The 18,241-nt window shown below is 37.5% G+C and overlaps 1 protein-coding gene across 1 annotated transcript; it reads left to right on the plus strand.

Annotated features, from left to right (window-relative positions):
• Positions 1–129: 129 nt before the first annotated feature.
• lonp1 (lon peptidase 1, mitochondrial) lies at positions 130–17,858 on the plus strand (the record flags this gene model as incomplete). Its single annotated transcript, XM_053513598.1, has 18 exons — positions 130–828; positions 5,399–5,487; positions 5,582–5,701; positions 6,764–7,028; positions 7,218–7,279; positions 9,452–9,581; positions 9,674–9,757; positions 10,861–11,081; positions 12,166–12,304; positions 12,393–12,571; positions 12,684–12,771; positions 12,858–12,980; positions 13,071–13,187; positions 13,303–13,443; positions 14,296–14,461; positions 15,193–15,413; positions 16,038–16,202; positions 17,087–17,858. Coding segments are annotated over 18 exons (3,159 nt in total), but the record flags the coding sequence as incomplete, so codon positions are not given.
• Between the last annotated feature and the right edge of the window lie 383 nt (positions 17,859–18,241).

The following is an 18,241-nucleotide window of genomic DNA, read 5'->3' on the forward strand; positions in this document are numbered from 1 at the left end:
AAGAAGCAATAGAAGAATCTAGAAACTGCCTGACTATCCTCACCGATTCGAAAACATTAAATAAGCCTCTCCTTACAGAACACTGTCGAATATCAAAGTGTACACGTTTTTTCCTATTAAACACTTATTTTCTTGTTATTAGATAAAGATAAAACTTTATGTCAAATAACTGTGTGTAAAAACGCTGCACATTTGCAATGGGTAAACAAAATTTCGTCATCTCAGGGGGCCGGAAGTGGTGAAGCTGCCCGTAGAACTCTCGAGATCAACATGGCTGCGTACATGAAGATGTGGAGCAGATACAGGCAGGCGTACAAAAATGGGACCGTCCTCTGTAGCAAGTACACTAAAGACTTTTGTGGTGAGATAAATGGGATTAATCCGAGAGATTCGCTTAGCCGTAGCGGATTTACCACAAACCGATCACATTCTTATGTTTCATCTAAAAGCTCGCCGGTGTTTAGTGGCAGCTTCTGCACTGTTACCCCAGTGACAGGACCTGCGTGCAGGACAGATCTAAGAAGATGGGCCAGAATAGCCGGTGTGTTTTCTCCAGCCTGGGGAAAAGTTGACCCTGGTGTGTTGACGAGCCACGAGCAGAGGAGATATCTGTTCGGGAACAGTGGCAGCGGCTTTGCAGGAGAGGATGGAGCTGAGAGCAGTAGTCCTAACGGCGATGAAGCCGGTGGAGATGGGGCAGAGTCCGGGGCTGCTCCCCCGCACATCACCGCTCTCGCACCTATGATGGTGCCGGAAGTCTTTCCCAACGTTCCTCTCATCGCCATCAACAGAAACCCGGTGTTCCCACGATTCATCAAAATAATCGAGGTAGTAATGTAGTGCTACAGCGCTGATAAATTCTGCAATCTGATTGGACAGAAGGTGTTGACAGTTCAGGTGTATACATATATATACAATAAATAAATATACATTTATTTATTTATTATTATTATTATTTTATTTTTATTTTTTAAATAATAACTCATCCACCGTGACTTGAATGTCACCAGATAATATTTTACTAATAACAATAAAAGAACTGTTTAAGAGGTAAAACGTACAATTTGATATGCGTCAATGTTCTGTAAGGAGACAGTGAGGATAGTCAGGAATTTTTCCCCATAAGAAGACCCGAGGACATTGTGCCAGAGGACTTTGTTATAAACATGGCAAGCTGTATTATGTCTGTCCTACAATCTGTGACAGAGGAGGATTAAGAGTAAAAGAACTATTGTTTATAGCATTGTAGTTTATAACTACACTGTCCGGCCAAAAAAAGTCAGACACTCTTAAGAAAAAGTCAGACACTCTTAAGAAATAGTCAGACACTCTTCTTTTGAATGTTTTAATCTCGTACAGCACATACATTTTCTTACACATCTAAAAGGTCACACACTGGATTTAATTTGTACAACTGGTTTACATAATGTTTCTGTGTATGGATCTCAGATTGGACATTCTAATCACTTTCTCATTGAACTCAGTTGTAAAATGCCTCTCCCGTGCCTTAGGGTAAAATCAACCATTACTTTTCGTAAAATTACTTCTGTTGATCCTTCACTGTTTACTGATTCTGCACAGACACATCTTTCAGATATTACTGAACACAGATCTGCTCTTGATATTTTTGCCAAATATAATAACGCTCTTTCTACCGCCCTTACTATTCACGCCCCACTCAAATGCAGAATCGTACCTTCTACACATACATCACACTGGTTTACCCCCTCACTTCACAAATTGAAAACCATTGGTCGTCGCCTAGAACGCCTTTATAGGAAAACTGGCTTGACCGTGCATCTTATTGCATACAAGGATCATATTCAGCTATATAAATTGGTTTTAAATAACGCACGCTCCAGCTATTAATCTACTTTTATCACAAATGCATCTTCCCGTCCTAAAACACTGTTTTCTGTAGTCAACAAACTCACTAGCCCTCCTGTCCCTGTTATGACCAACTCTGTAGATCTCTGTAAGTCATTCTTACATTACTTCCAAAAAAGAATAATTCGTATACATTCTCTCTTTTCAATAGTGTACTCCCCTATCCACTCAAATGACTTCCCTACAGACTTTTCAACTGGTATTTTTACTGAGTTCGATCCTCCAACTCCTGCTTTTATTTCTGAGTTACTCAGTAAAGTCAATCCTTCTTTCTGTCACCTTGATCCTGCCCCTACGTCCCTGCTTAAATACAATGCACCTGTTATTTCACGGCCTATTTCACTTCTCATTTCTAAAATCTTGAACACTGGTGTTGTTCCTCTTGAATTAAAGACTGCAGCTGTCACACCAGTCTTAAAAAAACCTGGACTTGACCCAGCTGATATGGCCAACTACCGACCAATTTCAAATCTTCCGCTACTCTCAAAATTGCTTGAAAAAGTTGTTGCTGTTCAACTACAGTCCTAATTGTCATCTCATAATCTGTATGAATGTTTCCAATCTGGTTTTCGCCCTCACCACAGTACAAAGACAGCGCTTCTTAAGGTTGTCAATGACCTTCTTATGGCCTCTGATGCTGGCTCTGTTAGCATTTTGATTCTGTTAGATATTTCTTCTGCATTTGATACTATCTCTCACATTTTCATTTCACGACTCTCTGCTCTTGGTATTTCTGGAACTGCCTTATCCTGGTTCGCTTCTTATCTGTCTGACCGTCAACACTATATTACTATCCGCCAGTCTAAATCCTCTACCGCTCCTGTTTCTTATGGTGTTCCGCAGGGTTCTGTTATTGGCCCACTACTGTTTATCATCTACATGCTTCCTCTAGGTAAAATCATCCGCCGTCATGGTTTCAATTTCCACTGTCATGCAGACGACACTCAACTTTATATCAGTTTTCGACACTACCATCCCTTTCCCACTAACTCTGTTTCTGCTTGTGTTGATGACATAAATGCCTGGATGACCAGTAACCTTCTCAAGCTCAATACTGATAAAACAGATTTTTTACTTGTTGGTTCACCTAAAAACGTTGTTTCTCTCTGTACTGATACTGTTAACATTTCCGGGACCTTGGTTAGACCTTCCACCACCGTTAAAAATGTGGGTATAATTTTTGACTCCCTTCCTTTTTACCTCACATTTCTTCACTTACTAAATCTGGCTTCTATTACCTCCGTAATATAGCTCGTCTACGGCCCTTCTTAGACATCAAGGATGCTGAGACATTGGTTCACGCTTTCATTACTTCTCGACTTGACTACTGTAATTCTCTTTTTATGGTCTACCAAATACAACATTAAATAAGCTCCAATACATTCAGAACTCTGCTAGGGTCCTCACTTATTCAAAGAAATCCTTACACATCACTCCCATCCTACACAAACTACATTGGCTACCTGTTCGCTCCCGCATTCAATACAAGATTCTCCTTATCACCTTCAAAGCACTCCATGGTCTTGCCCCCCCTTATATTTCGGATCTTATTTATACTTACTCCCCTGTTCGCACACTCCGATCTGCAGATGATGGTCTACTGTTAATTTCTCGCCATAGACTAGCATCATTTGGAGGACGAGCATTTAGTATTTCTGCTCCTACACTCTGGAATTCTATTCCCAAACACATCCGTGATCTTTCTTCAGTACAGGATTTTAAAATCCACTTTAAAACATATCTTTTCTCTTCCTCTTTTCCCAATCTTTGAATATGTGTTTAGATCAATCCTACCAGTTTTCATGTTTATCTGTATTTTGTTTTGTTGTCCTTCAGATGTCTTTTTCTACGTGTAAACATTTTTGTTATTGTAAAGCGGCCTATATAAAATAAACTTATTATTATAATTTTTTTATTAAGATTTCATTTATTAGCTTTGATTATAACATCGTCTGGTGGCCTCATCCTCCCAGAACAATTCTTTCACAATTTTAGTCCTGGAATATGTCTGTGCCATCAGGGAATGAAATACTGCATATATGTGATAACCTGGTCATTCAGTACATTCAGGTCATCAGCTGACTACATTTAATTGCCACATAAGATTGCTCAGTCTAGACCTGACCAATTAAAGCAACCCCAGAGGCTTGTACAGTGGCCACTATGCATGATGGGTGCATCGCTTCATGCACTTCGCTTCCTACCCTGATTGCTCTGGAATAGGTATGTACTCATTAGACAACATGATCTTTTCCATTGCCCCAAAATCCAATCTTTATGCTCCCTAGCAAATTCAAGCCTTTTTCTTTTTATTATTCTCACTAATAAGTGGTTTTCTTATGGCCATACAACTGTTTTCTCATCACACTTTGTGTGTATGGAAATGCTCTTACTTTCACAATTAAACATGGCTTCGATTTTTACTGTTCAGTTTTATTATTTAACTTCACCAAGTGTGTAAGTGATCTCTATTTCTGATTTGTTTTCTGACCGCATTGCTTTCTTGAAGTTGACTGCTCAGTGTTCCAGGTTTTAATAATGTGGTGATGGTTTCTTAACCTCTTTCCAGTAATTTAAAATCTTTTTAGTTCTTTTTTTTGCAGTGTATAATTTCATAAAAGCTTGGTGTGTCCATTGATAAATAATGAATTGTAATCTTGGCAAACGGCTGTGGGACAGAAGGAATGAAACTCTTTAAGACGTGCTGTAATAGAGAATAATCCACTTTAGGGTGGTAACATTAACTTTGCTTCATGCGACCACATATTTGTGGATTATTTTCCTATATAGCGTATAGCATATTCGTTAATGTTTTGTGTTTTTTTTTTTAATAGAATAGAATCTTATTGTCATTACACAAGTGCAATGAAATTGAGTGCCGTCTTTGGTGCAAACCAAAAGTGCTGAAACCATCCCAAAACAAATGACAAAAACAATAGCCACTAAAAAATAAACCAAAAAAAAAAAAACCCACATATAAATCTCATACACTTACATCAATTTGGCCACTGTTTCACGTACATGCCAAACATTCTAGTTTGTTCCAGCGAGATTCAAGGCAACCACAGCTCTATAATAAAACCAGTTTTTCAATCTATTTGTCCTTGCCCTTGGAGTCCTATATCTCCTGCCTGATGGCAATGACTCAAACAAAGTAGGGTAAGATGGGTATTTTATATATATATATTCTTGGCCTTTTTGAAGCAACAGGAAATATACAGTTCTAACCATATACAGATGCATAGTTAATATGAATAAAAAAAACACTTAATAAAAAATATATAAATATAACAATACAAAGAATGAATTAATGTATTTGTAGAAGAACAGGTCATGGTAGAATACTGCAGATTTCATCAACCCTGTAACACTTTCTAAATTCATTTGGCAATTTGCAAAGTTAAAATATTACAGTACTAAGTTTAAAAAACCTTTGAAGTATCATGTCGTTATTTAAACTTCTGAAGTTTATAATGACAGTAAGGACAGATGTTATGCCATTCGTCTTCAGGTGAAGAATAAGCAGCTGATGGATCTGCTGAGGCGAAAAGTGCGACTTGCTCAGCCCTACGCTGGTGTCTTCCTCAAGAAGGACGATAAGTAAGGATAAAATGAAGGTTGTAAAAATTGAGATAACGTTGCTGTTCTCATGTGTGTGTTGTGAGCAGCATTCCTGCTTTCTTTGTTTTATCAGTGATGAGTCGGATGTGGTGGAAAGCTTGGACACTGTTTACAACACGGGAACTTTTGTTCAGATCCATGAGATGCAAGATCTTGGTGACAAACTGCGCATGATCGTGATGGGGCATCGGAGGTAATGCTGAAGGATTTTCTTATTTTGTTTTCATTTTAAATGGGTTAGTTTACAGCACAGCACTGCTGAACTCTGATTTCTGATTACGTTTCAACAACAGCATCTCTAACAGCTGTGTAGCCACAAATGACAGATCTATATTTTTATACTGTATACCTTTGTAAAGCTGTGACACTTACCTGGGTCAGAAATACTCCGAACCCTTGATCTATCAAAAACAGTGACATCTTGTGGTTTACAAAAAGTAAAGCAACTTGTGACAGTTGATTAAGCAGCTTGACGTGGGTCTTCGTCCAATATTTTAAAATTGATAAAGTTTTTAACTTATTAAAATGTGGCAATAAATAATCAACCAGTCAGTCTGTGCTACCAACATCCCATAAATTAAAGTGCTGTTTGAACCTTCTGAGACACACAATGATTTGGTTGTTTTATTAAAAACGAGGCCTTGTTTGTCCTGATCATGTGATTCTCAAAAAATAACACAAACCTCAGTCAGATTTTGCCTCCATATCACTGTCTTAGAGCCTTGGTATCAAATATATATGAATAATTTAATGATTTTATTATGTTATTGTTTTGGACATGTATTGCAGGTGCTGTACTCATATACTAAACACATTTAAATGTTTGTATTATTAAATGAAGCATAGTGTATTGTTATTGATATGGTGAAGATGTTTATTTAACATTTATGGAAGGAGATGCTATTGCTAAGCTAGGGAATGCTGTAAGAGACACTGTAAAAGGAGACAAATCAGAGAAAAAAAAAGTGTCTTGCGAGAGAGTAAAAACATTTAAATAGATAAATAAAATGTATGTCTCTGTCTGTAATAAAGTATTATAGGATGATGATGATGATTTATATCACAGCCGTAGAAAGCTTGAGAGCACATAGACACAAATTAAAGTAATAGATGATCAGGACACGCCTACACAATTTAGTAAAGATAAAAGTATGTGCAAGTGTCGATAAATAGATTAGTGAAATGTGTACTTATGCTGTAATAAATAAATAATAGAATAGAAAACCAAATATATTTTTCCTGTTTGAACATTAAGAATCCGGATCACTAAGCAGCTGGAAGTCGAGGCAGAGGAAGCGGCCACCACACCAGAGTCAGATGCCGAACAGGCCAAAGTTCAGCGGAGAAAAAACAAGCGTGTTCGTAAGGATTCGGCATCGCTGGCCGAGGAGATGGCAGAAAGAGTGAAGGAAGCAGCGTTAGTGGCGGAGGTTTTACCTTTACCCAAAACCAACGAGGTCCTTATGGTGGAGGTGGACAACGTCATACATGAAGAGTTCCAGGTCACAGAGGAGGTTAAGGTACTGACTCTTCAATCTTGTCTCCGCTGTAGTTCCCTTGTCTGTCTTGTGTTTAAGTTTACAAACTTAATTCTTTTGATTGTGTAAAGCTGCTTTGTGATGATGTAAATTGTTAAAAGCGCTATACAAATTGAATAAAATTGAATTGAATTGAATTGAATTTAAGGCTAACCGACCCTTTGTGTTTAGGCTCTGACTGCCGAGATCGTTAAGACCATTCGTGACATCATTGCTCTCAACCCTCTTTACAGGTAATTTTACTCATTTATATTTTTATATAAAAAAGCGCCAGTTACAGCGGGGCTTAACAACAAAACCTCTATGGAACTTGTATGAAATACATTTATAACAGAAGCTCTCTAGTCTTGCAGGTTATCCACAGCGTTTAACATAATTATATATGGATAAAATCATGACATATTGTACATAGTGGATGTGGACTGTGGATTGTGGCATTGCTGTGGTATGAGAGGCATAGATTCTTTACCTGACGCCACAACCTGAAGTGTGTTATTCTATTCTTGAATAATGGTTTAATACTAAAAAAGTTTTCAACTTAAATACTTTGTTGGAACCTGTGGTGGCATATTATTATGGGTTATTCTTTTTCATATTAAGCCTTTACAGAAATTCTTCATTAGTGTGATCTGTCTTATTTTGAATTAGATTAAATATTTGTATAGTGGTGGCATGAGGTGTAGCGGTTAGCACTGTGGCCTTGCTTTTCCAGGGTCAAGTGTTCCAGGTTTCCTCCCACAGTCCAAAGATTAAGCTAATTATCTAAAATTTCTAAATCACCTGTAGCATAAGTGTGTGTGGCCTTGTGTCATACAGTACAGTGGCCATGTGCAGGATAAGTGGTATATACAGTGGGGCAAAAAAGTATTTAGTCAGCCACCAATTGGGTAAGTTCTTCCACTTTAAAAGATGAGAGAGGCCTGTAATTTTCATCATAGATATACCTCAACTATGAGAGACAAAATAAAAAATAAAAAACAGAAAATCACATTGTAGGATTTTTAATGAATTAATTGGTAAATTCCTCTGTAAAATAAGTATTTGGTCACCTACAAGCGAGCAAGATTTCTGGCCCTTACAGACCTGTAACGTCTTCATTAAGAGGCTCCTCTGTCCTCCACTCGTTACCTGTATTAATGGAATTTGTTATTAGTATAAAAGACACCTGTCCACAACCTCAAACAGTCACACTCCAAACTCCACTATGGCCAAGGCCAAAGAGCTGTCAAAGGACACCAGAAACAAAATTGTAGACCTGCACCAGGCTGTAAAGACTGAATCTGCAATAGATAAGCAGCTTGGTGTGAAGAAATCAACTGTGGGTGCAATTATTAGATAATGGAAGACATACAAGACCACTGATATTCTCCCTTAATCTGGGGTCCACACAAGATCTCACCCTGTGGGGTCAAAATGATCACAAGAACTGTGAGCAGAAACCCCAGAACCACATGGGGGGACCTAGTGAATGACCTGCAGAGAGCTGGGACCAAAGTAACAAAGGCTACCATCAGTAACACACTGCGCCACCAGGGACTCAAATCCTGCTGTGCCAGACGTGTCTCCCTGCTTAAGCCAGTGCATGTCCAGGCCTGTCTGAAGTTTGCTAAAGAGCATTTGGATGAAAAGGATTGGGAGAATGTCATATGGTTAGATAAAACCAAAATAGAACTTTTTGGTAAAAGCTCAACTTGTCATGTTTGGAGGAGAAAGACTGCTTAGTTGCATCCAAAGAACACCATGAAGCATGGGGCTGGAAACATCATGATTTGGGGCTGTTTTTCTGCAAAGGGACCAGGACGACTGATCCGTGTAAAGGAAAAAATGAATGGGGCCATGTATTGTGAGATTTTGAGTGAAAACCTCCTTCCATCAGCAAGGACATTGAAGATGAAACGTGGCTGGATCTTTCAGCAGGACAATTATCCCAAACATTAGATAATAATATTATGATCATAACATTATTAATATAGTTGCAAGCAACGATGAGTGGGCCCAAGCACCCTGCGCCATCGTCACCCAGGGATACCAGAAAGACAGCGGGCACAGTGGACACATACATTTAAAGGGGATATCCCAATACCATTATGACATCATCTTGGACCTCCAAAAGCCCCTGATGCTGAAAAAAAAGCATCACACTATGATGGCACTCAATGTGATGCCCCACAAAAAACAAAAAAAACTAAGTGCATTAATTAGAGCACTTAGTTAAATAACAGTAATAGAAATTAAGATTTTATTGGATGAGACTGAACAGAGACAATCATTATCATTTAATTTATTGTTATGCCTGAATTTTTTTTAGTTGTTTCCCACATCACTTACAATATTTCATTTCTTCTTTTTTTTCCAGGTGATTACATATAGATATTATTGAGTGTGTGTTGTGTTTTGTTGTGCAGAGAATCAGTTCTACAGATGATGCAGGCGGGACCGAGGGTAGTCGACAACCCCATCTACCTGAGTGACATGGGCGCTGCTCTGACCGGTGCAGAGTCACATGAGCTACAGGACATTCTGGAGGAAACCAATGTGTGTCTCCAATAAAACAAAATAAAGAAAAAAATATATATTTTTTCTTTGTTAGCTATGGAAGATGTGTGACATGGATTTCGGTTTTGCAGATTCCCAAACGGTTGTACAAGGCTCTGTCTCTGCTGAAGAAGGAGTACGAGTTCAGTAAACTGCAGCAGCGCCTCGGCAGGGAGGTGAGAACCGTCTGATTACACCATGTACACAGGCAACACTGATCAAACCGTATTCAAGTTTATGGGGGGTCGTTTCTGTCACAACTAGGATTAAAATTATACTTTGTGAATAAGTGTTTCGCTATTTTTTTTCCATATGTGAGTGTAAAAGTCCTGCTGAAATATAATAAAATTAAATTCATAAAGCCATAAAATAACTTTTTTTTTTTTTTGCTCTACCAGACAAGCTATATAACAAATTCATGTCATTTTCATGGTATTTTACAATTTAGGATTATTTAATAATTCATTCATTAATTTTTGTTAGATTGTTTAATTGACAAAGTTGAATAGTGCTGATTATCCTAGCATGCAAGCTAATGTTTATAAATGCTGATAAATCAGTCAGAAATTAGCAAGTGAATTCATGGAAGTAACTGATTTGCATACATTTTGCATACATTAATTGCATTAATGCCTACAAAACAATCAATAAAAAGCAAAGCTTACAAAGAGCTGGAAAATGCTGAAATGTATTACTTTTTCTGTTGTAAACATTTCTTAGTTTATAGTTGCGTATTGCTTTCTTTAAAATCAAAATCCTAAGTCATTTCTTGCGTGAATACAATGTACATACAGTACGTGTCACATCCATCTGTTACTACATCAAAGTGCACGAGACATCATGGACACGAGTGTTCTATAGAAATCTGGGGCGATGAAGCTTTGGATGTTTCCCATATCAGAAATGAGGAAGAATTCAGGAAGAAAGTGAGATGGGAGTGTGGCAAAGTGAACACTTTTAAAGGAAAATATCAGAAAAACACTAACGATAAGCATAATCCATATATGAACTTGTAGTATCTGATCTGAAAGTGATAGATTTGGATTCACAGTGGTGAATTTGCCTAAATACATACGTTTACACAAACCCTGAAGCTCAGATTGTTCGCCGACTGGGATTTTCATAAATACCACATTTCTGCACAAACACGCCTGAGAATGATTTATAAATAAATTTACTTGTATCTAGCATTTAATTTTTCCAGAGCAACTTCCTGTCTATAAAAACCCTTAGTTACTGCATATCCAGATTAATTTAACAGCACATGTTCCTGCTGTAGGTGGAGGAGAAAATCAAACAGACGCACAGGAAATACCTCCTGCAGGAGCAGCTGAAGATCATCAAGAAAGAACTGGGCCTGGAGAAGGAGGACAAGGATGCCATCGAGGAGAAGTTTAGAGAAAGGTTAAAGGACCGGACCGTACCCCAACATATCATGGAGGTCATCACTGAGGAGCTGAACAAACTCAGCCTTCTGGATAATCATTCCTCAGAGTTCAAGTGAGTCCTGTGAGACGTGGCACTGTATGATGCTCAGACCAAAGACCAAATATAATAATGCAGATAATAATTCATTATACAGGTTTAACAGTACTGGCAGCATGACACATCATTTCTTATCTATTACTAAACAATTTAGGAATTATTGGGTGTAATGATGTATGGCTACTTCTATATCTCCAAATTGTTCAAAAAGTAGTAGAGACCAAAAGCAGTATCTTTCAAAGAACGTTCTAGAAGCTTCACCAACTAAATTTAAAATACTTTCATTGCAATCACATTATTGCATGGTATTTATTGTCATATTGTTTAAAACGTTAAATTTAAGCAAATAACAAAACCTCCTGATATTAGGCTGGACATGACATAACCCTTTCATAACATAACCGAAGGATATGCATAAAATATTTTTTACGATTTTCCTTTTTTTAATTGAGATTCTTTTAATTTTCAGTAGAGATTTTGTATGATCTATTATGTTTGATTAATTTTCTGTAATAGAAACTATGATAGTAAGTCTAGCTCCAAAACACAAGTTAATTGTATTGCATTTGTATGAGTGTTATCTTTCCTATACTAAAAGCTTATTTACACAAAAAGCATTTGTTGATATGGATAATATTTCAGGAGAGTTTCTGTAGGGATTCAGTTCTTTTATGCACAAGTGAGTTCCCTCACTCACTCACTCACTCACACACACACACAGTATAGAAAGTGAGTGATGATGATGATTATAAAAGCTGTTTAAGAGGCTTTTTTATAAAAAGGAAAGGGGCAGGCTATTTCAGTGTTGAACTACTGATTGGAAGGTTACAGGTTCAAACCCCAGCACCACCAAGTTGCTGCTGTTGGGCTCTTGAGCAAGGCCATTATCCCCTTAACTGCTCAGATGTATAATGAGATCAAATATGCCAGTAGCTCTGGATTAGGGCGTCTGCCAAATGCAGAATATGCCGCTGTTAAGTTTAATCAATGTAATATCAGACTGTTACAATAACCTAAGGTATAATTTAACTATAAGCTGTTCAATAAACTGAACAATAATGTTTATTGCTAATTTGTGTTTTTTCTTCTTCTGTTACAGTGTTACAAGAAACTACTTGGACTGGTTGACCTCAATGCCATGGGGCACCAACAGCGTGGAAAACCTGGACCTGTCTCGAGCTAAAGAAGTGCTGGAGGAAGATCATTATGGCATGGAGGATGTGAAGAAAAGGATTCTCGTAAGAAAACTTTGGAGTTTCGAGCCATAAGACCGATTTGTTCGTGAGGATTGTTTTGCTAATTTAGGGTTTTGTTTATATCATGCAGGAGTTTATCGCCGTTAGCCAGCTGAAAGGGAGCACGCAGGGGAAGATCCTGTGCTTCTACGGACCACCGGGTGTGGGAAAGACCAGCATTGCCCGCTCCATCGCTAGAGCCCTAAACCGCGAGTACTTCCGCTTCAGCGTGGGCGGTATGACCGACGTAGCTGAAATCAAAGGCCACAGGTGGGAAACATGGAAATTAAGCAAGGACCATTGTTGAGGTCAAATCAGAAGTCAAATCGTGATTGTTTTTTTTTTTTTTTTTTTTTTTTTTTAACATTTTTGTACATTGTAGGAGGACGTATGTTGGCGCCATGCCAGGAAAAATCATCCAGTGTCTGAAAAAGACGAAAACAGAAAACCCACTAGTTCTAATTGACGAGGTTTGCACACAAACAGCTGATTTTATAATGAATCACACATTTGGTTTGGAAACATTAGGCATTTTATTCTTGTTCAATTTAAACAGGTGGATAAAATAGGTAGAGGCTACCAAGGGGATCCATCTTCTGCCCTGCTGGAGCTTTTAGACCCTGAGCAGAACGCAAACTTCCTGGATCACTACCTGGATGTACCTGTGGATCTGTCTAAGGTCGACCGTGTGGCTGAGTTTATTCGTTCAGTCTTTTATATCTATTAAAATATAATCCTTATCATAAACTGACTTTGTGTTTATGAACAGGTTCTTTTTATTTGCACTGCCAATGTGACTGACACCATTCCTGAACCCCTGAGAGACCGAATGGAAATGATCAATGTATCTGGCTATGTGGCTCAGGAGAAACTAGCCATTGCAGAGGTAACGTACAGAAGCACACAGTACACACCACTCTTACTGTTTCCTACAGATTAGTTTTTTATGCTATAAACTAGAAACAATTGCAGTATTGTAATGTCCTACTCTGGACCTGCAGAGGTATCTGGTGCCCCAGTTACGGACTCTGTGTGGTTTGGATGAGCAGAAGACCAGCATCTCCTCAGAGGCACTGAGCGTTCTTATCAGGCAGTACTGCAGAGAGAGTGGTGTCAGGAACCTCCAGAAACAGGTGGAGAAGGTGAGATGTGCTCTGAGGTCCCACCGAAAGACATTATGCCAAAATAAGAGAAGATGTTTTAAAAACTATAAGTTCAGTTTGATCTGCGAAGATGCACTGGTGTCAGTATTGATGCTGCTGCTGCAATTAGAACCAACATCCATTCTAGTGAAGAGGGCATGGGCTTCAGGAGTGAGAGGTGCATGTAGTTATGAATCCTGAACATCACATAGCACACGTTTATATATATATATATATATAATGTCCTATAATAACAGCATGTTCTGAGGTTTTCATTCTTCCAACATTACATCACTTTGCCAACTATTGTAATTATTTATTTATTAGAGAACGACATGGCATACAGGCATCTGTTTATATTTGTACTTCATGTCGTACACATCAAGAAATCCAACTAAAAATTAGTTGTTCTCACTTTCCTCAACAGCCTGTCTTTTTTTCTGTCTTTACGTCTATAAGAAAAATAAACACAGCTTTTCATATAACTAAACTTCAAAATGAACTAAATTATTTTCTGCTTACAGCTTTACCTCTGATTTGAGATTACTTATTAAAAATTATTACATGCAGTTTAATGAAAAAGTTAAGTACAAGTTGTTACTACAGAAACGCTGTTGTATTAGAGCCAGGAAATTCTACATATTATATAATATATAATAATAAACAATATTCTTCTGACCAGCCAGACTTGAGAATTTAACATTCAGGAACTAATGTATTATATAATGTTACTATAAAAGGGAAACATCAGTATAAAATGTGACCATGTTTCTAATACAACTCATGATAATACTTTTCTCACTCTTCAGGTGGTAAATGAAATATCCCATTTTTCATTTTGTAACAATCCAGGTTTTCCGGAAAGCTGCATTCCGTATCGTTAATGGTGAGGAAGCTGCTGTCACAGTGACGGCTGACAATCTGCAGGATTACGTCGGCAAACCCCTGTTCACTGTAGACCGAATGTATGACGTCACACCGCCCGGGGTGGTCATGGGTCTGGCATGGACAGCAATGGGTAAGAAAATTATGCAACAAGACATGATTGAGAATTTTCTTTTAAATTTAAAATATACTGTCCTTATTTGGTAATCCATGATCACTGCTGCAGGATAATTTTTAGATAGCAAAGATCATATTACAGAACTGAAATGAAATATATTTTACAGTTAAATTGACACCTACAGTATGATTGGCTAGTGTCACTATGAGCAACAGGAAAGAGAGCTGCTTCATGCATCTTTTAATTTGCAGGAATTTGTCCTGAAGTCTGCTCAGAATATTGTGTTTTTGAGGGGAAAAAAAACAGACTTACATTTGCACATGATGAACACATTTGAGTTACTCGTATAGGTCTAAAGCATCAAAACATGCATTTAATTTGCCAATTTATCAGTAAAAATGTCAAATAAAAAAAAAAGTTATCTATTTTCTGCAATATTGTAACATTGGCAAGTTTAAAAAAAAAGGGGGCAAAAAAAAAAGTAAAAGCAAGTATACAGATGAAAACTGATATGTCTTGTTGCCATATAACTTCTGTTCTTCTTGTTTCCTTCTTGTTCATGTTTTTATGCTTTTGGCTTCTTCACATTTAATGTGACTTTTTTTCATATTAGCACAAGAGATATTTCACTAAACAAGCCTTATTGCATGATTAGCACCTTTAAATAGTTATTAATGATTCTTTAAATGTGACCTTGATTGTTTTGTTTGTGTTAGTTTTGTTTTTTAACCCTTTGATCTCTCCAGGTGGTTCCACACTGTTCATCGAGACATCTTTGAGGCGTCCAAGGACTTCAAAAGAAAAAGATGGACCTGCAGAAGGCTCTCTAGAGGTGACCGGGCAGCTGGGAGACGTGATGAAGGAGAGCGCTAAAATCGCCAACACCTTCGCTCGCTCTTTGCTCATGAAGCTACAGCCAGAGAACGACTTCCTTGTGGGCTCTCACCTTCATCTGCACGTGCCTGAAGTGAGACAATAATAGTGAATATTAATGTTAAAATTCGATTTATCTGATCCATATGTTGCATAATTATTTATAGGAAATTACTGGATTTAATGAAACCAAATAGTGCTGCTTCAATTCTCAAATCTGAAGGTCCTAGAGATTTGCCTTGCTATGTTCAGGGTAATTACAATAGAACTACAAATGTAAATGTAGGTTTATATTATTATGCTCATTCAAAAATACAATTGCTTCAATAGTAACAATGTACACTGGGACTTGTATAGTGGACACTGTACAATGTTTTAAGAGATTTATAGAATTTATGGAATAGGAGTCTCCAGTATCGGTGCTTAGGTCAAGTTTTTTAGAGCTTGAATACAGCTTGAAACACATATCTAAAACTTTCGCCAATAATACTTGTAAAAAAATACCTCTTGTCCTACACATTTCTGTGTTTTTCCTGATCTAACACACCGACTCAGGAAATGTTGTTAACTATGGTTGGTTTAGGTTCAACAAGAATAAAATAAATGCGTAAATAAGAATCAATGTTGACTAACGTTGCTACAGTTCGGCTATTTTGACTGATATATGTTGTCTCAGTGTAGGTTGTATCTCATGTCTGATTGTTCTGGTTGTTTTCAGGGTGCCACTCCTAAAGACGGACCCAGTGCAGGATGTACTATAGTCACGGCTCTGCTGTCCTTGGCCACCAACACGCCGGTGCGGCAGAATGTGGCCATGACAGGAGAAGTGTCCCTGACGGGGAAGATCCTGCCTGTTGGAGGAATTAAGGAAAAAACTATTGCTGTAAGTTTCAAGGGTTAATGGGTGATTTTTCTGTAGTCTGCAGCTGTGTGATGCAGTGGAACCACACCGAAATTAAGTAAATAAAGTTTGATGTTTTATCTTTTGTAAGTCCTCGGCTTGCAAACTTACATCTTTTCTATTCATCTCTACAATGTTACTCAGTAGTTTATAATACAGTCACTACAAAATAATATGAATAGGAAATAAAAAACCTCGGGGTGTGTAATCATGTTAAAATAATCACAGACAGGTCGGTATGATGCAACCAGAAGCGAAAATCTTGTTACCACTCTGAAAAAGATTTTTTTTATTTTTTTTTTTTTTCAATAGCAGCACATCACAAAAAAGTTTTATAAAGGGTCAGACACAGCCTGTCTGAAGCGAAGCGAACATGGAGGGAATTAATTACTTTTTTTCTACAGAGGCAACCCAGAGGGCACATTTCTCTTACATATAGAAAGACCTAAAGGGCATTTCATCATATTTTCTCCCATGCAGGAGCATCTATGAGGCACTGCATCATGCATTACCAACTGGAATGGTACCCCAGAGGGCAGTTCATTACATTTTCTTAAACATATTGGCAACCATAGATGGCATTTAATCACCTTCTTGCATAAGATGATGAAATGCCTGAACCATTTCCCTTTCGTTAAACTACAAGATTTTTATCATATTGTATCATCAAAAAATCATTAGTTCATCTCAACATTTTAAAAAATGTGCTTATGCATGTGCACTTCATCTAGTGTATACTGTGTATATATATATATATATATATATATATATATATATATATATATAAATATATGCCTTTGTTGTATCAATTGCACAGATTGCTAATCCAAAAAATACATTAATCTCTGTAAATATTTTTCGAACAGGCAAAGAGAGCTGGAGTGAATTGCATCATCCTCCCTGCTGAAAACAAGAAAGATTTCTCTGACCTGGCCGAGTACATCACAGAGGGTCTGGAGGTGCATTTTGTTGAACATTACCAAGAAATCTACAATATTGTGTTCACAGGCCAATGAAGAACGTCTGAACTCTTACTTAATCTGCTATAATTAATTAAGTTGTGCATCATCCGGAGAGCGCAGTGTCAGCAATGTCCACCAAGTTTTGTCTTACCAGCAGGTTGACTGATGTAGTACTACTGGTTCATGCACTCTTCTTTCGTCTCAGAAGGCTGGGAGCTGAACACTGACATTTGTAAATCCCAGATGTGTACCATAAAACACTGGGATCTTGTTATTGCTGCTACGCAGCCGTTAAACCACCTAGTTTTGTCATGTTTTTGGGAATGAACAACAGAATCATTTTCCAGTCTGCATGCCTTTTTTTTTTTTTTTTTTGGTAGGATTTTTAATTCATTTATCTTTGTGTACAGATTATTTAATTTCCAGGGTCCCAAACTTGATCAATATTAAGCATAAACATTTTTTATGTATCACCCAATAAACAAATCTCTTCAGTTAACAGTTTTCACCCCCAGTCCATGTGACTGGAAAGAAGCAAAAAAGACTCAATTGCCACATGAATTCTTAGTCTAAAAATTAAACATATAATAATGATTTTGTTCAGAATGTTTACTTTTGTTTCCCTGAAATTTACAAATAGATGTGTTAAATAAACTGAAACATGCTATTTTTTGTGACCACCCATTTTTGTGAAGGACCGGTGTTTTTTGTTACTAAGGAGTATCCTATCTGTAACATGTCTGAATCATCATAATAGCTTTGATCATTGCATTTGGTTTTAAAAAGCATGAGCTAACAGGGAGACCAGATAACTGTGTCTGGGAGAAAAGCAAGACATTTTAAGATGAAAAGAGGGAAAATCAATCTAAGCCATTGTGCCTGCACTGCACAGATGGGCAGTACAGGTTGAAATGTTTTGAAAAAGAAAGGCACCACTGGTGTAGTAAAAATGAGACACTGAGCAGGTCAGTTAAGGAAAATAACATCAGTTAATTACCAAAATACTGGAAGGAAAGAAAGATTTGCTTATTAATCAAGCACTGCTGGAAGTGGTCATGG

Source organism: Clarias gariepinus, chromosome 15, assembly GCF_024256425.1.
Source record: "Clarias gariepinus isolate MV-2021 ecotype Netherlands chromosome 15, CGAR_prim_01v2, whole genome shotgun sequence".
NCBI classification, from domain to species: Eukaryota; Metazoa; Chordata; class Actinopteri; order Siluriformes; family Clariidae; genus Clarias; species Clarias gariepinus.